Below are 23,324 nucleotides of genomic sequence, written 5' to 3' on the forward strand. Positions count from 1 at the left end.
GGACAATGTTTGTGCTTGAGGCATTTGACGCTTATTGGCATTATATTTGCCATTATTTTGTCATTGTGGATTGACATTTTCTTTTGGGCCGGATTTTCTCATATGGATGCATAGTATATGCACATGAGTCAGATGCATTTTTTATGCTTTGAGCCTTGAGTTTTGGTGACACTATCCTTCATTAAGACAGACATATTAGGTGCACCTAGTATTTGGTGTGATTTCTCTCTTACAGGTAATAGCATTTGGGATTTTTGTTTCATTTGCATCATGGCATCCTCTTTCATGTCTGAAAAGAAGTTTTTCAGCATTAAAAAGTTTAATGGGACGGACTTTTCTTTATGGAAAGAACAGATAAGGGATGTGCTTATTCAAGAGAAGCATATTAATCCCTTGAAAGAGATTGAAGCTAAGCTTGTAGATATGTCTGAGGATGATTGGAATGAGTTGGATGCATTAGCAAAGTCTAATGTAAGACTTCATCTTGTAGAGTCAATTTATTTTACAGTAGTAAATGAGCAGACTACGGAAGATTTGTGGAAGAAATTATACCACTGTGGCAAGAAGGGCCACATGAAAAAGGATTGCTACAAGCTGAAAAGAGAGCAAAAGGATAAGAAAAAGAATGCAAATTGGGGTGCAAATAAGAAGGAAGAGATCCCAAGGGAGGACAAAGGAAAGATGAAGATTGAGGAGATTAATGCAGTCACCGATGATAGTGACAATGGAAAGATGAAGATTGAGGACATTAATGCAGTCTCACTGATGATGGTGACAATGATATTCTCTTCACGTCTAGTCTGCCTACTACAGACTTGCTTATCACTTCAGATGATGCATATTCCTAGGATTGGATTTTGGATTCTAGTGCTTCATTCCATGTTACTCCGCATAGGGAATGGTTCTCCACTTATTTAATTTTTTTGGCAGGAAAAAGTTTTTTTCATACTAGGATATCATCATCATCATAAGTATTTACATGTTCTTTGGTAAAGAACAACCAGCCCCCATGGGGAGAGTTTCATCAAAACATTTCTGAGTAAAACATAAACAGTAGCAGCAAAATCAAAAGAGAGGGACGTAGAAGTCCTCAGTGTCATCTGTATTGTCATCATTGAAGTAATCAGAGTAATTGAAACTCTCTGAATCTCCAGAGCTATCAGTGTCATCTGCATGGGCTTCACAAGGTGAGTCAGGTTCCTTTTCGACCTTTTTGGAGGGTATCTAATTAAGAAACTCAGTGATCTCCGCAGAGACTTCAAAGGGTGCGGAATTATCAATCCCAAGGTAGCTTTGAGTGTGTTCTTGTAAGTCAGCATTGAAGATAGCAACCTCTGCTTGGAAAGTGTGGATCAGTTCTATGATTTTCTTATGGTCTTGTTCAGCCAGTTAACAAACAATAAGTCAGCTTGCAAAATAACTTGATTAAACTGAAGATTATTCCTGGTTACCCATATAAACCAAAGTGCATGTGCTCTCAAGGGTGACCAAGTGTCCTGTTTTGTCCTTGAAGAGTCTCCAAGCAAGATGGCCTTCCAATTCGATGGCTCCCCTGTCTCCAATTGGACTATTTTCCATGCCTTTCTGGCCACTGGACAAGCCACAAAGAGATGGAAGATATCTTCATTAGTAGAGGGACAATTCATACATTTACCATTACCCTTCCCAATCCTGAGTCCTCTGATATTGGTCCACACAGCTTTATGCAATATGAGCCACATCAGGGCAGATAGTTTGTCTAAAATTGAAGGAGACCAGATGGCACAGAACCTGAATTTCCATTTCTCTTTGGAGTCTTGAAGTTTCCACTTGTCATTTAGAACCCTACAGAGATCACCCATGTCCCTGCTTGGTGTGGGTATGGGGAAGAAAGAGGAACTTTCCACCCAGCTGAACTCCCTACTGTACACAAGGAAAGATCCCCCCTTCCACTGTTGGCTGCCACTCCAAAGTTGTAATCTACTCATAACAAGTGATTGGCTTTTGTTGTTTAGACTGAACTCTCTCCTAATCTCTACCCAAGTTTTCCACCTTAGTTCAGATCTGTTCCACCGCTGCCCCCAGCTTTGCAAACCCTTTTTAAATAGAAGAGCTGCCTTGGCTATCTCTTCCTCAGAAAGAACAACTTCTTTGAAAATAACAGAAATCCAAATTGAGTCCAAGGTCATAAAGGCACCTTTACCTGAAAAGACAATTTGGCTTTTAATCCCTTCAAAAGCTGTCCAAAGAGAGACCCAAAGCTGGCTACCTTTAGGTTTGCAGGGTTCTGGGTTACAAATAGCTGATAGCATGGGGTAGTTTTTCCACTTGAGGACTCTGAGGGGTCTTAGGGAGCTGACATTCCTAAGGAGAAGTTGAGCCCAGTCTTCAATAGGGTTTAGGATTGCCTTTAAAATCCAGGTTAGGGAGAGTTTTAGAGCAGCCTCTTCTATGTCAATAAATCCTAATCCACCCTCCTGCTTGGGTTTGATACAGAAGTCCCACCTGACCTTGGGTATCTTGCCTCCCCATAGAAAAGATCTGTAAATTTTTATGAATCTGTTAATTCCAGCTTTGGAGGGGCCAAGCTGAGAGGTAGAAGATAACAATAGGATAAATGCAATGGTTAAGAACAGTTCTTCTTCCTGCCAGACTAGCTTGAAATCCTCTCCATTTCTCCATCTTGTTTTGGAACCTGTTCATGAACCAGTCCCACATTTGCTTGAGGGAAATATCAAATCCCATGGGGATACCCAGCAGCCTAAAGACTGAGCCATGCTTGACCCTCTGGCATCCCATCCCTTCCAACACTTGCTGTTCATCACCTTTGAGAGTTGCATATCCAGTTTTAGAGTGATTGATTTTGGACCCAGAGGCTTTGCAAAAAATGTTTAAAGACTCCATGGCCACCTTGATATATTGTGATTCATTCTTGAGGGTTAAGTTTGTATCAGCAACAAACTACTAACAGATAAGGTGCTTGTCTGCTGAGGGTAGCTCAATACCTTTTAACTTGTTTTCTTGGCTTTGTTGATGGAGAAGCCATCCCAGGGAGTCTGTTGCAAAATTGCAAAGAGTAAAGGGGCAATAGGGCACCCTTGCCTTATAGATCTTTTAAGCTCAAATGGTTGGCTCATGATCCCATTAACACAAATCTTTGTTGTAGCATTTGTGAGGAGGAGTTTGATAAAAGCAATGTAAAGGGAGCCAAGACCCATATTAGCCAGAGCTTCGGTGATGAACTCCCATTCAAGTCTATCATAAGCCTTGTTAAAGTCAACCTTCAAGAAGCATATGTCATGTTTTGTTTCTCTGGCATACTCACATCCCTCCCAAATGTTGATAGCTTCAAGTAGATGTCTGCCCTTTATGAAGCCTTTTTGCTCTAGTAGGATCCACTTGGCCATTCTGTTTTTAATCCTTAGAGCCAAAGCTTTAGCAAAGATTTTATAGCTACAGTTGAGCATAGTAAGAGGTCTCCAGTTCCTTAGCTCAGTCTTATCTCCTTCCTTAGGAATAAGTTTATAACACCACCATTGATATGTGTAGGCAAGAACCCACTTTCAACACTTTCCTGCCATAAGAGAAGGAGGTATGGGCCAACAGTGGACCAGAATCTTTTGTAGAATTCAATTGGTAGTCCATCCTCTCCTGGTGTTTTACCACCATCAGCCATCACCCTAACAGCTTCAAACAACTCCTCTATAGTCAGAGGTTTCTCCAAGTACTTATTATCAAATTTGAGAACACTGCTTTTTCTAGCTTCCTTGCAAAGTTCTCTGGCTTTAATCACTTAATTGTCTACTTGAATGGTGGAGGAAAGTAGACTCTGAAAATGAAGCTGAATGAGGTCAATGTTCTCCTCATTTGAAAGGGCCAAAGAGTTGTCAGCTTTTCTAAGAAGGGATACCTCTTCATTAGACCTTTTCCTTCTTATACTTTAAAAGTATTCCTTGGTAGGTCTGTCAACTTTGCCAGCCCACCAATCTCTGAAGTATACCTTAGAGTCATTTAGAAGAACCTTCTCTTGAATCCTAAACTCATTTCTTTTGAGCACCAAGTCAACCTGTGCCTGAGGGTCTCCCTGTCTAGCTAGGGTCTCCAGGGTAGTAATCATGCTCTGAATGCTGTCCATCCTCTTTGCCCTAATTTTAGCTCTATCCTTTCTAGCTTTTCTAAGGGACTTTTGAGTCTGGTCATCAACTGCAGTATACTAGGATTCACTGGTAGAAGGAGACTCAATGAAAGCCTTGAGCCAAATAAGTTTAACACCTTCTTGAACACTCAAGTCGAAAAATCACTTGAACTTTTTCATGCATACGGGTAGCTTTTCTAACAGATTTAACTGTATGTAGAGCTGTCTTCAGGCAAGACACCCTTAGCTTGCAACCACCCAGTTGCAACTTTCCATTTGTGCTTGAATTTTTTCATGCATGTGGTAGCTTTTCTAACAGATTGAACTATATGTAGAGCTGCCTTCAGGCAAGACACCCTTAGCTTGCAACCACCCAATTGCGGATTGCCATTTGTGTAGACTTTTGTGACTTAACCATTCCATCCAAGCTTCAGGTTTCCTAGGTCTTAGCCGTAAGTTACTTTGACGTCCTAGCCCTCACTTTCTCAGGTGCTGTTTGATTATATAACCAACTTTGCCAAGCCTCGCATAGCTATTAAATACATGTGATCAAGCTGCTTGAGATTAGAGCTCATCAAGTTGCCAGCAATTGCTCAAGCAGGCATTTGACCAGCTCAGTTTCATCACATTGGTGTTCCATGGCCACTTCTAACCTCTACCTTGAGTGGTACTACCTCTATTCCAAGGCTAATCTGAAAGGCATGTGCGAGGTGATTACATCGTCGCCATCTTGTATGTCCATAATGTGCTATCAGCATAAAATTATTATGGAGAAGTATCTTCATATATTTAGCTAAGACCAGGGTCAATTTCATCTTCATACACTTTGAGCTTTAAAAAGTTCGTTTTGAAAACATTCGAGCTGATCTAATATCAACAACTATATTGAATCTCATTCAGTTTTTTGGGCAAAAAGCTGGACAGAAATAAGGTATGTATACAAGACAGCATTGATTGCTACCCGAGCAGGACCTCATAATTGGTGCCTCTGAAAGGTGATTCCTTCTATTTCATAAAACACTTGGATAGAACTATTTGAAATGTAATTCTAGACCTGTGCACTTTCTGTAGATATTGTCTACTCATGCCCCTGAGTCCTCACCCATCATGGTTGTGAAAAGATCATTATAAATCAATACAAGAAAAACCGTCTACCCCTTCAGGAATCAGTTGGTCGCCTTCTCCAATTCATCATCGTAAGCAGAAGCCCTCCCTTTTCTTCCCAGCACATGGTGCTGACTTGGCTTTTCCATGTTGTCAATTTCTAACCCATGATAACTGCGAGAGGCAAAGAATTCAATGCCAGATTTGGCTTCTAGTTTTGTAACTAGCTTTGAACTCTTATCTGTTTGTAATAGCAGTGCTTGCTCTGCTTCCTTCGATAATATCAGCGCTCTCGATGAGAAATCTTCCCTTTTATCTGCAAAGTAAAGAACAATAGAATATCAGAGTCAAAAGTGTTTGCCTGAATCTTGTTCATATATATCTGAAAACGTTTGGTCACCATGGTGCACCAAAAGTCCACATCTGACCTTTTTTTAATACATTTTACAAAATATTTTCGAAGTGCCTATGTGCATTTAGCAGCATGACTCAACAACTTAAAAGAAATTGTAGCCTCTTACGACCTTACACAAGTCACTTGTGTCCTAGCTATGCATTAACCACTCTCAAAGATTAAATATTGTGCAAACAATGATTTGCTGCTGTGGTATTATGATCATTGGTGCCTGAGACTGCTTACCCCCTCCAATAGTGGAGCTCTCAGAACAGCCTCTTCAAAGTAGACCTTTTCAGCCTTGACAGTAATGACTCAGCGAGACTACATGGCGACAAGAATGCTCCAAAATCATCCTTTTGAAGAAGGTCTCGCTAAGGGGGACCTTGAGCTTTAGTCACTTGCACTAAGGAGTCTTTGGTTGAGCAGAGGCTCCCTTGGGCTTGGTTTAGTTTGGTTTAGTTGGAGGAGTCAGCTCGTAAGCATGCGGTTGTCCTCAACCTGAGTAGAGCTTGGGTTTGCCTATCCTTGAGCAGTGTAGGATATGCAGTGGAAGTGTGTACTTGGAAAGAAGATGGCGTTACGGACAGAGGACAAAAAAGGGGAAAGTTGGCAGTAAGCACACTGCACCCAGATAGGACACTCATCGTTACATAATATCTAGACTGGAAAAAGTAAAAGGGTGTTACAGGGATGACCTCGTCCTGTTCTCAGACCTTGGGTTGTCATATGAGGAGCTGCTGCTCTATCTCCTCCCTGCACTGAGGGCTGGCCCAGGCAAAGCCTGAGTGAATGTGCATCCACTTCCTCACCAAGTTTCTCGTCAGGTCTTTGATTCTCTTAGAAACACCCTTTTACTACTGCAGAAGATCTTGAGAACTTGCCTCCTCCAATGGACCTTGATCTTGATTTTCCCCCCTCCAACACCCTCTTCTTATGATAAGCCTCAGGCAGGATTTCATCTGGGCTAGAAGGAATGGTAACCTCCTGACTCCTTTTGAAACCTGAGCAATCACAGCAAAACGCAAACCCACACACTTAAGGGCTTACGTCGAACCACCAAGGATGAGCATACTCCAATACCCCGTGGGCCTGGAACTCAAATAAGAATCTCATAGTTTTACCAAGGAACAGGAACATCCCAAAAACTCGAGTGCTGGAACAGGAACGTAGGGACGGGGGAACGGGAACCGGAACACCACATCATCAATTCATATGAAAATATATTAAATTATGAAAAGAAAACTACTTTTATAATATCTAAACTTTCCATTTCAGTTTCCGAAATGCCAAATTCAGGTTCGGAATGCCAAATTCAGGTTCGGAATGCCGGATTTAGGTCTAGAATGCCAGATTCAGGTCTGGAACGACAGATTTAGGTCCAAAACGTGATGCATATGCAACTCTCTCGGGGTACTCCCTCAGCTCGTCCACTCTCAATGCGGAGACGGTGTGAAGAAACCCGGAGCTGTCCAACAGAGATCCTCAATGAACGGGGAAGATGAATTCGAGTATATCTTGTGGGATCAACAAAACCCTCATTAGTGATGTGTAGGCAATGATCTTTATAGAAGTTAAGCTTCATCGGAAGCTCACTCGGTTCCAACCAAGTGCGGAATGTGTGTAGTTGTAGGAGATCCTCGCGTATGACCTGGTTGACCTCGTGATACCCAAGTGGGAGAAAAGGTGCATCAATGTTGTACTAGAAGGGGGAAAGTTTATCCATGTGGACCCCCAATCTCTCAAACCACCTGCTTGTGTGCATACTAGCATCTCTGGTCCCCCTCAACTACTAGGGCCATAGGGGAGTACAATGCCAACCATGGTAGTCTGTGACGTCCTAAAGTGCAGTCTCTGTATCCTCTGACACGATATAGATATGTGATGACCTTGAAAGCTGCATCAAGCTGTAGTGTAGACAACCCAACCTCGGCCTGCATGATCTGGTGGGCCGACGACTTACTACGAATCATCTGTGACAACATGAGAACCTGAATACACTCCAGCCGGAGCCCACTCTGCATCCGAGAGATCTAGCCCCCAACAAGGGCTGCCTCGCATACTGGCTAATTGAACCAATGAGTCAAATAGGAAAGCCTTGGTCCGTGGGTCTTGAAAGTGTGAGTGGAAACACTATCTTTGCATCCTGGCTGACGAGGCATACCCTCTGCTAAGACGGGCCTGCATCATTGGTCTCATCGTGAAAATAGGACTAGAGAAGAGGACCCCTAAATGTGTCAACCAGTGCTCCATCAAAGATAAATTTCTTCTGTGCATAGCTGCTCCGGATGTATTGAAGATCATAACTTTGGTCTTACCAAGGTTGACCTTCAAATCATGTAAGCTAATAGTCTCAAAATAATCTCAAAACCTCCAACTGACAGACTCAAGCAAGTAATGCTAATGCTCCAAAAACATATCCAAGGGCCATGGTAGCTCTCCGATGAGACGCGAAGATGTCGCAGATCTATAGCTGTCGAGCCATCTCTTGCTATGTGGCGGGGGGTGTGGTCTCCGTGATCTCTGTATCCAATGGGCCACATAAAAGGTGACACCTCATGTCGGGTGGTCTCCTATGAGTAGGGTAATGATGGGCTGGGCCTCTATCGTGCGCACTCTAGTCATCCTCTGTGCCACATGCTTTGTCGCTCTAGGCCATCTCTTCCTGCTGATCCATGCTGCCCTCATGTTAGCTATCTCCTCATCCTCTATCCCACTGTGTCCTAGGGTTGACTTGATGGCATAGAAGTCGGTAACGTGCCTCTGTGCCCAATCCGTTCCCTATGGCACTGTCACCTCCTAATGTCTGATTTGTTGTGTCTGTCTCTGTGGCCGTATCTGCAGATTGTTGTGACTGCAGCATCCTGAACTACTGACACTAGAATGTCCAAGGCATGGGCGAGGTCTACATCATCTCCAAGGTGGGCTGGTAACTCGCAGGACAGGTGGCTCATATATACTGCATCAAGGGCATGATCAAAGTGTACATGGATCCGAGTGGGGGCTGGTGGATCCGGTCCTATAGCTGGCACAGAGGTCGAGACGCTCAGAGTCAGATAGGAGTGGTTAGCGCCTAGTGGGGGGTAGGGATATGTTGGAATATGGAAAAAGAACTAGAACTAGAAACTGGAAATGGAAATGAAATGACAAGACTAAAAGACAAGAAATACCTTGAGAAGAGTGTAGACAAGACATAAGCTAGACTGATAGATTAGAATGATGTGACCCATTGAATATATGGGCCAAAGTACAAGACATAATGCAAGAGTGTTTATGGGATAATTGTAGAAGTGCCACATGGCACACACTCAAGACATAAAGACTAGACTTAGACTTAGACTTAGACTAGGAAATAGTACACTTAGTGTGCACTTATCTCCAACACCCTCCTTAAGTGGACACTAGGAGTAAGACAGAAAGACAAGACTAAAAGGACAGACATAAAGACTGATAGACTGAGAGACAAGATAGAAGACATGACAGACAAAAGATCCTGAGACACCCCTCCTCAAGTGATATCCTCATATGGGTCCACAAGGGTAGGGACAAGATGGATCTAAAACATAGTCAGATTGATAGACAAATAGACAGACAGACAAGACTAGATAGACAGAAGACTGACTGTAGACAAATAGAAAGACCAAGACACTAGAATCCCTTGACCTACATCATCGGTGGTCAAGGTGGTAGACAAAACATAGAAGTAATCAGAAAGCCCACTTTTCATCATGTAAGGAAGGAATAGCAGGATCAGCTGATGGAGATGTTGCAGCAACATGGGCTGAGGTAGATGCAGGAGCTGATGTAGAGGTTTTGGAGTAGCAGTCCCTCTCCCGGTGATTATCACAGCCACAAATGGTGCATGGATGAGCCTTGAAACAGTCCTTCTCCACATGATTAGTCTTGCCACAATGGGTGCAAGGCTTTCTTACCTTAGAACTGCCTTTCTTTGCTAAAAATGCAGTGTCAGTTACCTTGCGTTGTTGAGTTCTTTCTTCCTCTTGGAGAGCATTGATGATACCCTCAAGAGAAGGATTATTATGATACTTGAAGGTAGTGACAAGAGTAGCATAGGAGTCAGGTAAGCTTTTGAGAAGCACAGCAATAGCAATATCTTCGGAGATGGGAGACTTGACTGACGCAAGCTGAACCATAAGACTGCGAAGATAATTGACATGAGAGGCTATAGTAGCTCCTTCCTGCATATGTAGATCAAAGAATGAGATCATAAGTGCAATCTTAGAGTTTTTAGAGCGGGCTCCAAAAAGAGTGTCCAAAGTGATCCATGCTTGAGGAGCAGACTGTATGTCGGAGATGTGATGAATGTAATCATCTCCAAGGCCGAGCAATATGATAGCATAGGCTTTGTCGTTCTTGGCAGCAACAACTTGCTCAGATGGACCTTCGGGAGCATCACGGTGAACAATGTCCCAAAGGCCTTCTTTCATAAGATGGCACTTGATTTTGATCTGCCAAGTATGAAAGTTGGACCCATTGAATTTGTCGATAGATATGAGAGAATGAGAGGAAGATGCCATGTGGGAAGGTCTTACCTCTTGCTAGGATGCAAGGGCAGTGTCTATTCCCTTACAATATTGCAGAAAATAAATGAGAGGAAGAGATCCCAGAAGCCGGTTCTCTCACCACTTTGTCAGGGCCATAGCATATGACAGCCCATCGAAGTAGGAGGAACCAGCAAAAAAAGAAGACTGTTCAGCAAACTGAAAGAGGCAAAGCTTAGTACCTCAATCCCGGGCAGAGATAGAGATGAAAAAGGAAAGCAGATCTTCGTGCAGATGAAGTCGAAGAAGTCTTCAGCCTGTGCAGGTACGGATTCCGTACAGTCGTACGGACTGTACGGATGTACGGACGATGGCGCAGAGTACTGACAAGGTATGACGACGTACGGACGGACGAAGTACGACGGCGTACGGCGGCGTACGGCGGTCGTACGGAAGAGCAGAGATGGATGCTGCGCAGATTTGTCGGTGACAGCAGATCTGGTGCTCAGATCTGGCTGAGCTGCGCAGATCTGAAGCGCAGATCTGGCGCAGATCTTTGGAGTGGGCGCAGAAATTTAGAGCAGGAAAAGAAAAAAATGCAGCAGAGTCACGCAGATCTGGAGCGTGGCAGGGCAGATCTGCAGCAGGGGAGAGAGGAGAGAGAAGAGGCAGATCTGAGGGGGGGGGAGGCAGATTTGAGAAGAGAGAAGAGGGAGAAGAGGAATCAATCTAGCTCTGATACCATGTTGGAATATGGAAAAAGAACTAGAACTAGAAACTGGAAATGGAAATGAAATGACAAGACTAAAAGACAAGAAATACCTTGAGAAGAGTGTAGACAAGACATAAGCTAGACTGATAGATTAGAATGATGTGACCCATTGAATATATGGGCCAAAGTACAAGACATAATGCAAGAGTGTTTATGGGATAATTGTAGAAGTGCCACATGGCACACACTCAAGACATAAAGACTAGACTTAGACTTAGACTTAGACTAGGAAATAGTACACTTAGTGTGCACTTATCTCCAACAGGATAATGATATCACACATGCGACACAAAGGATGGGGATCCCAATAAATAATCCACTGTGCTCAACCCTCCTCCATGCGAGAAGCAAGTGAGCCCTCCTGATAACAGCCATCTGAGAAGACCGTTGTACATAATCACATCATGAACTGCTCCCATATCTAGTAGGTGTTGGCCATACCCCATAATGTGTGGTGCATCTTATGAGTGCCTTGCTATGTCAACCTCTGTCGGATCTCTCTCTGGTACTCTGAGGGGATTGGCCTCAATGTCAAATAGGCTCACCTACCTGTCTCCTATACATGCATTAAAGTCACCTAAGACAAGGATCTCCCCTTGCCTGCAGAACTCCGAGATATCCTTAAATATCGTCTCGTGCATATGATGATGTGTCTGGGGGAAAATAGCATACTGCAATGAAGATTGTGCGTGTGTCCAGTGGCTGAATTCATATCCACATGTGGCATGCATGCTCCTCCTTCCGCATCACACATATGCAAGGTCTCAAGTGTGACCTAAAAAGGATTGTCACCCCTCCAAAGCCTCGTATACCACTATCCCTCCACATCTCCTTCCTATGAGCTGACTCCCATGTGTACCCTATCACTGTGGGCAGTCCCCTCTCTAGACTCTCGTGGGTCTCTGTGTAAAAAATCACATCTCTGTCAATGTATGTTTCTGAGAACCCCCCAAGGTCGAACCAAAGGGTGCCATTGCAATTCCACTCAGCCATTTGTAGCTTGTTTTGTACTCTTGTCGCTGGGCCCCGACACCATCATAATTCACCCTCCTCTCTGTCCTCCCTTTCTGCTCTTTCAGTTCTTTCTCCGATGATAACCTTACCATTACTGTATGCAGCTAATTTCCCTTTCTGCCTTGCTGCCATCACTTTTACCATTCCTTCCCTCCAATGTTCTTGTTGTAGGAGGGTGAGATCATCACCCAAGAAAGTCATGATTCCTTCAATGTTGTCCTCATGCTCATAAGAGTAGATCTTTCCACTTTTGTCCAGAATCTCGCCACCAACGGCCTTGACAGTGCATCGGCCTTGCCTACTCTTGCCATGATCGGCCTTGACACTGCCTTACAAGTGAGGTTGAGTCCCATTTTGGTAAACAGGGTTGTGGCATCTGCCATAGGGGTATCTCCTACCAGTAAGCCTCTGACCAAATGATTTGTTATCCCACCTCTTGTCCTCTTCAAGGGCATCCCATATGATTGCCTTTTTAGGGGCTGATGTGTCTTTCCATTCCCACATCTTTGCTTCCCCTTTGCTGATTTGTTGTTTAAGTTCAGTGTGTTTCCCTTGCATTGTGGCCTGCATGGCTGCAATGGCATTCTGTGCTTTGAGCTCTTCCATGGCTTCACAAGCTCCTTCCGAGGTCCCTTTCATGTCCTTGATTTGTTGTAGTTCAATCCCTAATGCATGCACTTTGTCTTGGAGAGTGGTTTTGACAGATTCCCATTCTGCTTTTTGCTTTTCCCACTCTTCTCTCTTGGCTCTCTCCTTCCTCCATTCTTCCTGCATCTTCCCCCCTTGCTGCTTCACCTCATTTAGTGTCTTATCCACAAGCACTTTTTCAGCTAGCAAGGCCACATTTGAGGCTTCCAGACAGTCTATCTTTTCGATCAATGCAAGACATATTTTATTGAGACTGAGAAGGACATTTTCTGCAGCCCTATTAGTTGTCCCTACTGAGTAAGTTGTCATGGCATTTTCTAATGTTTGCTTCCCCCATGTGTTCCGTGTAGGCATTGTGAACAACCTTCCTTCCCCCAATGCAATCAAGGGTTACCTTTCAGTCTCCCTATGAGCATGAATAGCTTGCAATGATTTATTTGGGTCTACAGCTCCCTTAGTTGTTGCCCAACTCCCAACAGCATTTTCTGATTGTTTCTTGCCTCTTGTTTGTGAGTTCTTGCAGGTTCTGGAGAGGGAACGAATCTAGCAGGTTTTGGAGAGGGCATGAATCTAGCAGGGCCTGGGTAGGTTCAACAACCCCTAAGGGGGGGCTCTTATGGGCGAATGCGCCCTTCACACCCTGTAGCAGATAACAAGGTCTGGGCCGACCTTAGAGAAGCCCATAGCAGGCCATAGTGCGCTGCTTGGGCAGGTGCTAGGAACTATGCCTGGCAGTCACACAGGTCCGCAAAGATCCGGGCAGTCTTGAGGGCCCAAAGGGCCTGCTTTCGTGATGATATTGGAGGTGCACACTCAGGGAGGTAAGTTAGTTCGCATAGGTCCAGGTGCTGGAGGCGCCCCAATATGCACAGTTGGAGGGCGCAACAGCCCATGGGGGCTGTGAGGTGTGCCACAGCAGGTGCGAGGGCCTTGGAGGCCCTTGCAAATGGCACGGCAACAGTTGCAAGTGGCATGACCTGCCACATGGGTCTGAAGGCCAGGCACAATGGCCGCGACCACTAAGGTTAGCCCACAGGGGCCTAAACGTCATGAGCGGAAGGGGGACGAGAAGCGGGGGGGGGGGGGGGGGGTGGGGGTGGGCTGGGAGGGAAGGTGGGGCTTGGGGGGGGCTGAGAGAAAGAAAGAAAGAAAGAAAGTTTATTAAAGTCTTCGGAAGACCGATGGGTCTATGATACTGAAAAACCATACAATGAGCAGTGGTAGTGGAGCTACTAAACGAGCATCCACACCAATGCAGAGTGCAAAAAATGCAAAATGGCAATACTAAGCCCAAGTACAACATAGTAAAAAATAGTCATATCGATAATCGACTATATATCAATCTCAGCATCATCGTCATCATCAACATCATCATCATCCTCATCATCAACAGCAGGACATCAAGATGGATGAGGCAGTGGAGGCATGAGGTCAGCAATAGAGCGTTGTCGGCCCCTCAAGGGTGCAGTCCTGGTACGTCTCTTGGTGGTAGCTCTGCGTCTCACCAAGGCCACTGTGACCCCCATCGGTCGGGCTCCGACCCTAAACAAGGAGGGAATGTCTCCAAGTATGATCTGTGTGTCAACCCTCTGTCTGAGCTGTCAGGTCACAGGTGCCGGGTCACGGTCTTGTCGAGGTCTCGTCTCGTGGGGGTCTAGGTGATCTGGCTGAAAGAACTCCGTGATAGAGCTCTAAAAGGTATCAGTCAAGGAAGAAGTCTGCTCCTGTCTCCATGCTCGGAGTATCCTCTTGCGGTGTCTAAGCACCTCATGAATGAAACCAGCCAAACACCGTTGGTCTAGGTAGGAGAGGAGACAGGCCAAAACCCCATAACTATCTCTAAAGAGGTAGTAGAAACGCCCTCGGATCTCATAGTAAACAGGACACCTAAAGATGAAATGCTCCTCCGTCTCAACCTCCTGCATGTCACACAGTGTGCATATGCGCCTCTCCCTGGGTAACCGCTCTGCTCTGCCGCTCTTGATACGAAGTCTGTGTGAAGAGACCCGGAACTGCCCAAGAGAGATCCTCAGCGAGGGGGGTAGGTGAATCTGTGTGTATCCTGATGGATCAATGAAACCCTCCGTTGTGATATGTAAGAAGTGATCTCTGTAGAAGCCCAGCTTCACTGGAAGATCACTCGGGCCCAACCAAGTTCGAAATGTGTGTAGCTGTAGTAGATCCTCACGGATAACCTGGTTGACCTCGTGTGATAGGAGGGGAGAGAACGGAGCATCCATGCTGTACTGGAATGGAGGTAGTCTGTCCATGTGGAGCCTTAGCCCCTCAAACCATCTCTCTATGCGTGCATACCAGCACCTCTAGTCTCCCCCTATTGCAGGTGCCATAGAAGAGGAAAGTGCTAGCCATGGTATCCTACTACACCCAGAGGTGTAATCCCCATACTCCCTCAGTCGGTACATGTATGTGATGACTTGAAATGCAACATTTAGCTATAATGGGGGTGACCCAAACTCCACCCGAATGATCTGGTGAGGAACGGATGGCTTACCACGGATCATCCGTGATAACATGAGAACCTATAGCCGCTTTGTCCTGACCCACTCTGTATCCGACAAGTCTAGCCCCCAGCATGGACTGCCATACATCCCTGCTGGGCGGACCAAGGAGTCAAAAAGCAACCCTTTGGTCCGTGGATCCTAAAAGTGAGAGCAGAAGCACTGCCTCTCTAGTCTAGCCAATGAAGCATATCCTCTGCTCAGATGTGCATGCATCGCAGCTCTCATAGTGAAGATGGGTCCGAAAAAGACGGCCCCAAGATAAGTGTATGATGAAACTACCTCAACAGGGGACCCATCAAATGCAAACTGCTCCTGGCGCATGACGGTTCGGGACGTATTGAAGATCATAACCTTGGTTTTACCCAGGTTCACCTTCAAATCATGACTCACAAATGGACTGTAGTACGTAAAGGTGTCTCTGGAGCCCCTCTGCTAAGGAAGACAAGAGAGCCACGTCATCTGCGTAAAGCAGTATCTGGATCAGCGTGCCCTCGAGAGAGTAACCTACCCCCCCTGTGTCTGCATCACTGTCTCGAGCTCGTCAATGTAGAGGCCAAACAAGGTAGGTGATAATGGGCACCCTTGTTTGACCCCAATAGTGCTCATGATCTCATCTGTCCATCCAGATCCTGTCCAGACTCTACCTGAAACTCGCTCATAAAGTGCCATCACAGCCCAAATGATCTCCTGGTCGTAACCCAAATCCTGTAGGCATTGTATGAGGCGAGCTCTCGGAACCGTGTCAAATGTCTTGCGGAAATCCACAAAGTAACAGTAAACTCTCTGCTTCCGTGCTCTCGCCTCCTCGATGATGTAATGAGATCATGCATCTTGCCGAGTTCTAATAGGGCCTGCCCATAAGATGTGAACGGTCCTCGTCTGTTAGCCGAAACTCGTAACATTCATGCCTCCTCAAGGTCAATGTCTGGCAGTAGATTGGAATCATCCCTAAAGTCGAGGAGTGGTGCCTGACGAGCGCCTATCCCGCGTTGAAGTCCCCAACTAGGAGGACTTCTCCGCGGATAGAGAAGTCAACAATGGACTGATAAAGAGCAGCAAATGCGGATGTCTCATCCTCCCCTCAAATATCTCTAGCAAAGCGGGAGGTCTCGAGGGGGAAGTAGCAAACTGCAATAAACAGATCCCAGCTGTCCATGTGCCGAATCCAGATCCAAAGAAACCTGGAATGTGTATCTCTCTGCCCCAGTGAGATGGCCCCCAAAAGTGTGGATATGTAAAGGACTGCGACTCCTCCTAACCCTTGAACCCCTCTAGTATCCCTCGTCTCATCTCTGTAGGCAAGCTCCCATGTATACCCACTGACTACTGGTAGTGGGCGCTCTGGACTTTGATGTGTCTGTATAAAAGACTATGTCGTGACCTATATAAGATTCCGAGAAGTTTTCTGCTTCTAACCATAAGGTATCATTACAGTTCCAGATGGTACACGATAGGGTCTCGGATGTCTGAGTCTCATAGACCCCGCCTCCCTATGCGGGAGGAGAGGTGGGTACCCGACGGGGGCCTATAAGGAGTCGTCCATCCCGTACTACTGCCCACTTCCCCTCCTTGCGGGCCTAGTCCCGCTGTTGCAACAAAAAGAGCCTCTCCTCAACCTGTAGTGGAGTGAGGTCCTCATCCATGGAGATCGTTGGCTGGTCTCGTAAGACTGACCTACGATGTAAAGCTGAAAGTCGTGCCTGGGCATCATGGAACCGTATGATAAGGGGCTGTCGGTTGGGGTCCCTCCCGACCTACCATGCTCTCTCAATCCTGTGCTCAGTCGCCCCTAGAGTAGTGGCCACGAAAGCCATCGCATCTGCCATCGGTGTAGCCTCAATGGGTGGGATCCCACATACTCTGATGTTGAGAGCCTTGCTGGCTCTCTGCTACTGCTCTAGGAAGGTAGCTGAAACAGTTACCCTTGTAGGTTCCCGTTTGGCTACGTCGACCCATCTGGACGTCTCCTTGATGACAGATTGCATGCTCACAATCTGCGCCTCCACAATTGGGGTGCTCCCTGGGACTGTACGTATAGCAGTGACCTCCTGTCGAAGTTGCAAAATCTCCTGTCTGAGCCCCTGAATAAGATCAGCCTGGTCTCGGATAGCCTGAGACTGCTCCCGTATGAGACGTGCCTACTCCTAGGTGAAGCGTGTCTGCTCCTATGTGAAGCATGACAGCTCCCTCTCGCGCTCTCGGATGCTATGAAGCTCCATTAGCAAGTTCTCCCAAGCCTTTGATGGGTCAGCTCGTCTGTGCTCTAGCGGAAACTAAAAGGACTGTGGCATGAAAGTTTGAGGATGAGACTGGAGGCTGGGTGATGATTGGGTGAGATGGGTGCAGTATGGAGATGATAGTGGCCTGAAGGAGGCGATCCTAGCCGAGTGTGGGAACGTTGGCCGACTGAGAGGCAGAGGAGAGAGAAAGGTCCAGTAGTGCAGAACAGTGTATGACCCCTCCAAAGTAGGTGTCATAATCGGAGAGAACCCACTATATGAATAGAAAAACGCACAATTGAACCCGAACTAGATTCATGTTGGGGATTACTAGAAGTATCGCTAGAGGACATCGTTAACTTGTAACTAGCCTACTAACTAGAGTTAGTCTAGCTAGAGTTAGTCTGACCAGCCTACTAACTAGAGTTAGTCTAACCAGGCTGAGTGATGGCGTAGGCGTAGTTGTGTAGGCTGAGCGTAGGCGTGTAGGGGGAGGCGTAGGCTGCATGTAGAGAGGCTAGCGGGAGAGAGTAGGAGAGCATAGGCTAGCGGGAGGGCGTAGGGGAGCGATGGCTACCGGGAGAGCCTAGGGAGAGAGGGGGCTAGTGGGAGAGCATAGGGAGAGCGATGGCTAGCGAGGAGAGATGGGAGAGAGAGACAATTGTGCAGATAGCTGAATGATGGACAGAGGATTGAGCGTGAACGACAGACAGACGGAGGGCTAATCGATAGAGAGAATGGAGAGAGATGGCTGATCGACGGAGCGAGATGGAGCAAATTCAAGACCAAGAAAACGACCAAGAACGGAGGAGAATGGCTGATCAACAGAGATGGTGGGGGTGTCGCGACAGGAGCAGAGCTTGCGGGGGTGTGAAGCGCAAGAGCAACAGAGAGATGGCGGGGGTGGCTGAAAGGGAGGGTGCAGGACCTGCGAGCAAGCGGGAGAGAGAGAGAACGGAGAGGGAGGCTGAGCGGGAGAGGCTTGCAGGAGAGGGAGAGCTAGCAGGGAGAGAGAGAGAGAGAGAGAGAGAGAGAGCACCTGACTCTTCCATGTAGCCACCTTTAAGGAATGAAAATCGAGGTTCTTTGTGATCCACAGAGGTACTCTTCTTTTGAGTGATCTCTACATCCATGTCATAATTCTCCCTCAGCATACGGAAATCTACAGAGTACGCTCCCGTCCATTGGCTTTCCCTGGTATTAAATAGAATTGCAACAGTAAGCTCTAGTCCCATTGCTACCCCTGTTATTAAAACTATCTAAAAGCAACAGTGACATATGACAGTCATATCATTGTGTGACGTGTCTTTTAGGCAAGGATTGCTACAAACATATGAAAGTTAAAAAACATTTAGCAAACAGAAACTCTGAGAACAGTCACCTGCTTATACTTTACAGCTACATATTCAGGACAAATCTGTTTAAACAACTTTGTTTGATGAGTTCTAGCTACATCAAACGCACTGAAGATTTAATTCCCTGCAAGCCAAGGGGCAACCACAAGCAAAAGAAACATACATTGGAACCCTTGGCATGGACTGCATGAATATTTACATGCATCATGAAACATGCCCAAACTCACACTATGAAAGCAAAACAAATATAGAGCGATTCCAGCTTCACTATAGCCACCACACAGTAGAAACCATCTGCTCTATCATGCACAGCAGGTTTTTTTTTTTTGCCGAAAAAACAGTGCTAATTATATTACTTCGAAAACAAGATACAAGAGGTCAGCATTGCAGCTGACGGGCTGCGTTCACAAATCGGACGCAGCCCAAAAGGTAACAAAAGTAAAGCTCTCTCTCACGGAGGGATCAGGCGAGTGTGAATGAACAGCCAGAGAGGTGGTGAGTAGCACCACTGAAGGCCCTGCGAAGTATGCTCGAAGAAGAGGCCCTGTGTGTCCCAAACCCGGAGGAAACGTCTCCGCTTCTCCCGGCCGGCCCAGGAGTCCCCCTGTATCTGGTCCCACTAGCCTCTGAGGATGTGAATAATCTCACTCCAGATGTCAGTCATGATCTGGGCAGTCGATAAGGAGGTGCCACCGAGGATCTGCGCGCAGCGCGAGGTCCAAATGTGCCATCCTGCGATGCTGCTAATAATCTCCCAGACTGGCTGCCTCTCCTGAGCTCCTGTGCCAGCCTCTGCCAGGTGCAGCGGGATGCTCTCGAGCGGCCCCCACGTCCCCTGTGTGATAAGGAATGTGGGGTCCTGCTGACATGCCTCGAATAAGTGATGAAGACCAGGTGCGATGCTGCACCAACAGAACGCGCCCCAAGTGATCAATCCTAGCTCCGGTGCTGCGCGAGTAAGGATCCCGAAGGTCCACCTCCACACTTCCTAGGCGCGAGTGCAACTCCATAGGCAGTGTTTTGGTGACTCCTTGTCCTCATGACAGATCTGACAACGTCCGTCCTGACCTATCTGCCGCAACCAGCTCCCCACTGGAAGACCTTTGTGGGCAAGAAGCCACACGAAGTAGGAGATCTTCCGCGGCCGCCAGCTCTCCCACAAGGCCTTCTAGAAGGCCTGCAAAAATAACCTGGAAATACCCTGTGCATACCAACTGGGCCGCTGGGTGGGAGGGCGGCTCTGCATCCTCCCGAGAACTCGCCTGCCCAATGTCGTGCTGTAGGCAAAGAAAGAGGTCAGCCCCTGACCTGTCACAATCTCTGGCCATCTCCACTCTCCTGGGTCCTAATCAAGCTCTGACAAGGCCCGCCCCTCCCAGAGCCAGAGTCGCCAAAGCTGCAGCTGATCCTGCTCTATGCTAGGATCGGTCCGCCAAACCTTCCCCACGAGGCCTACGACCCGAACCCTCTGCCATGGGAGTAGGGGGTCGATGAGCACATCCTCTCTCCTGAGTCGGCCATCCCCCATAACCGCGAAGAAGGAAATAGAGGAGTCGTCCATCCGACCTGCAACCACCAGTGGGATGCCACGGGGGGTGAACTGTCCCAGCCAACGGTCCTCACCAGGCATGAGGATCTGAAACTCGGGTGGAACCAACCAATCAGCTGGGATCGCTCTGTCTATCTCCGTACGTCTCGCCTGAGCTCCACGGGCACCTCCAGCTGCGTCTGCAAGATCAGCGGTCTCCAAATGTCTGTACGTGTCCCTCCAAACTCGAAGGGACCGGGCTGGCCCCCGCATCCAGCCGTCCCACCTGATGTGTGATCTCTCCCCCAGCTGAAGGCCCTCGGCATCTCTGACCTGATCGTTCCAGATAAGCGGCTGGCGATCGATCTCCTCCTGATAGCTAGGAGGGGACTGTATGAGACTGAGGCGGAGCCGCCTCCAAACCATGAGGAGGCTACGAACAAGTGGGGAGCGGGGCTGAGTGAGCGGGGCGGAAGTGAAGATCCACCTGAGGGACGGTAGCCACTCTCCACCTCGGCGCGGGACACAAGAACCGACCCCCTGCTGAAGTAACATCTTCCACGTTTGCCCCCCCGGGGTCAAACCGCGGATAACTAGCTTGCCCAACAGGGCCCGACTCTGAAGCTCTGGATCGATGACCCCCAGGCCACCCTCAGCCTGCGGAAGAATGACTGTCTGCCAAGCAACCCTCGCTCTGGTATCTTTGAGACCATCCCCCCCGGACCACAGGAAGTTCCGAACCAACCTCCTAAGCTGTGCCACGCTGGATCTCGAGAAACACCAATAGGAAGCCACATACCAAGCCGTGGCTAGGAGAACCTGGTTGACTACCAGGGCACGACCTGCAAGGGAGAGCTTAGCAGTGCTCCAGAAAGCCAGCTTCCGTCGAATGGAATCTAGCACCGGGAGAAACTGCTGAGCTGGCGTGATATCCAGGCCGACCTGAAAGCCGAGATATCTAGCTGTCTGTCCCCGCGGGATCCACCTGAAACCCAAAAACCTCCCCCACTGAGAGCACGCCCCGGGGTTTGTGAGAAAACCAACTTGTTCCAGTTGATTTTCGCACCGGCATCCGAACAGAAGACCTCTAGGGCCAACCTCACCCTCTCCAACATCATCTCATCATCCTGGACATACAGTGCTGTGTCATTCGCATACTCCGAGTCCAAGAGCTCCGTGTTCTCCCAGAGGGGAAGGCGAACACCCCGGATCCCGGTAGACCTCGCCCGAAGGTAGTATGTCATAGCCTCGGCGAAGAAGAGAAACAGGTAAGGAGCAAGGGGGCAGCCCTGACGCACTGATCTCTCCAAACGAAAACGCTCTCCCATCCTGCCGCCAATGATGACCCTGCTAGAAGCTGTCCTGTATAGCGCTGAAATACCCTAAATCCATCCTGCTGGGAAACCTAGTCGCTCCAGAGTCCCCTCCAGGAAGGACCAATCCACTCGATCGTAGGCCTTCTCAAAGTCGAGAAGTAGGATGGCTAAGTGTGACCCACTGTGCTGAGCCCACTCCGCCGCCTCTGAGAAGGTGAAGACATTATCCAGGATACTGCGATCCTGGACAAAGCCTGTCTGAGTGTCATGAATGAGGTCTGGAAGTAGAGGCCGAAGTCTGGCGCTGATCATCTTAGCAAGGATTTTGTAGGCAGTGGTGAGGAGGGTGATCGGGCGCCACTGACGGATCTCCTGTCGATCTCCTCCCTTCGGGATGAGGCAAATCAGTCCCGAGGAGAGGCTCTCTGGCATATATCCGCTGCTGAAAATCCTCTGAAGAGCTGCTAGGAGGGGCTGATGGATCTGATCCCAGAAGGAGGTGAAGAAAGCTCGGGATAGCCCATCCTCGCCAGGGCATTTCTGCCCGTCGATGGCCATCAAGGCCTCCAACATCTCGTCCGTAGTGAACGGTGCCAACGACGTCGCCTGCATGCTGGGCTGGACCAGGGATGGAATGTGCCTCCACACCTCCTCACGGGAGCGTCGAGTGCGAGGGGCAAGCTGCTCCTGCTGGAAAAGAGTCCTGTAGAAGTCGGTAGCCAACCCCAAGACCTCACCCGGCTCAGTAACGATGTGCCCCTCCGCTGTCCTAAGACTCCGTAGCTGATCACCTACTGCTCTCTGGCCATGCGTCCTGAAGAACTCCCTGCACATCCGGTCGCCCTTCCGAGCCCAGAAAGAGAGAGAGGCGTGATAGGAAAACTCTGAACGGCGCTGGAGAGTCTCCTCAAGAAGGGCTCTGGCTCGAAGGGCCTGGATCCGAAGCTCCTCCGAGCCCGGGGCTGCCTGCTGGAGTCGCTGAATGGAAGCGAGGTCCCTCCGAAGAGCCCTCTCTCTGCCCCACCACTCCTGTCGAACCTGTAGGGCTGCGAGCTGGCAAATCTGGCTGGACTCCTGCAAAGCCTGAGACACCAAATCAACCAGATCCACGCACTCGCCCCAATCTCTGTCCCATAGACTGCCGATACTGCTGCGATGCACAGCAGGTATTGCCTCCTATGACCATTGACATCGCAATCAGTGTCCACAGCCCAACACTTAGTGAAGAGCTAAATAAGTATATATCTATATAGGCAGACATATGAGCATCATTGCCTGAGTTTTTGTCGATCAAATTCTCATTCAGCATATCAGTTCCAAGGCTGAATGGACTAAAACTACACCTAGGAAGTTAATCAGAACCAGACCTAAATTTCATCTTCAACATCACCATCATCATGCTGTGGATAATCATATGCAAAGAAGTGAAGCAGACAAGTAGCATAAGACAACTCATATCTTTCATAGCTGCACAAAAACAAAATCCTGCACTGTAGTGGAGATGAAAGATTATAGGACATAATAATCGCAAGAGGAAAGTTGGGGACTATGATTTCTGCATGACTACTCCAACCAAGGAAACTTGCACATTAATGCATACAAAGTCATAATCTCTTGACGATCTTGGCTGGCCGACACTGTGCACCAGCTGATGTTGCGATTGGCAGTAATTTAACATAGAAAAACACAAGAACTGTTCCCTCCCCCCCCCCCCCTCCTCCCCAAGCCCCTTTCAAAAAGCAAAGAACTTTCTATAATACTTGAGAAAAATGTTAGAATTATATATATAATTCAGCAGTGACCAATGTAATTTAATAAGCTAGTTAGGGGCACTTT

General features: G+C 47.6%; 1 protein-coding gene across 6 annotated transcripts in view; it reads right to left on the reverse strand.

The window, feature by feature from the left end:
- Positions 1-5,011: 5,011 nt before the first annotated feature.
- The window catches only part of LOC147902895 (diphthamide synthesis DPH2 family protein), a 120,331-nt gene continuing 102,018 nt past the window's right edge, over positions 5,012-23,324 (reverse strand). For 5 of the 6 annotated variants that reach the window (XM_087373262.1, XM_087373266.1, XM_087373261.1 and 2 more), the window contains 2 exons: positions 18,329-18,483; positions 5,012-5,534 (listed from right to left, as the gene is read on the reverse strand). In XM_087373262.1, the coding sequence (XP_087229388.1) occupies positions 5,281-5,534; positions 18,329-18,483 (409 nt within the window). In that variant the 3' untranslated portion in view covers positions 5,012-5,280. Of the gene's footprint in view, positions 5,535-6,326; positions 6,617-18,328; positions 18,484-23,324 lie in introns of those variants that run through there. The other variant, XM_087373263.1, reaches the window with a different exon arrangement.

This window comes from Dipteris shenzhenensis, chromosome 4 (genome assembly GCF_047967505.1).
Source record: "Dipteris shenzhenensis isolate YYH24624 ecotype China chromosome 4, Dip_SZ_1.0, whole genome shotgun sequence".
NCBI lineage: Eukaryota > Viridiplantae > Streptophyta > Polypodiopsida > Gleicheniales > Dipteridaceae > Dipteris > Dipteris shenzhenensis.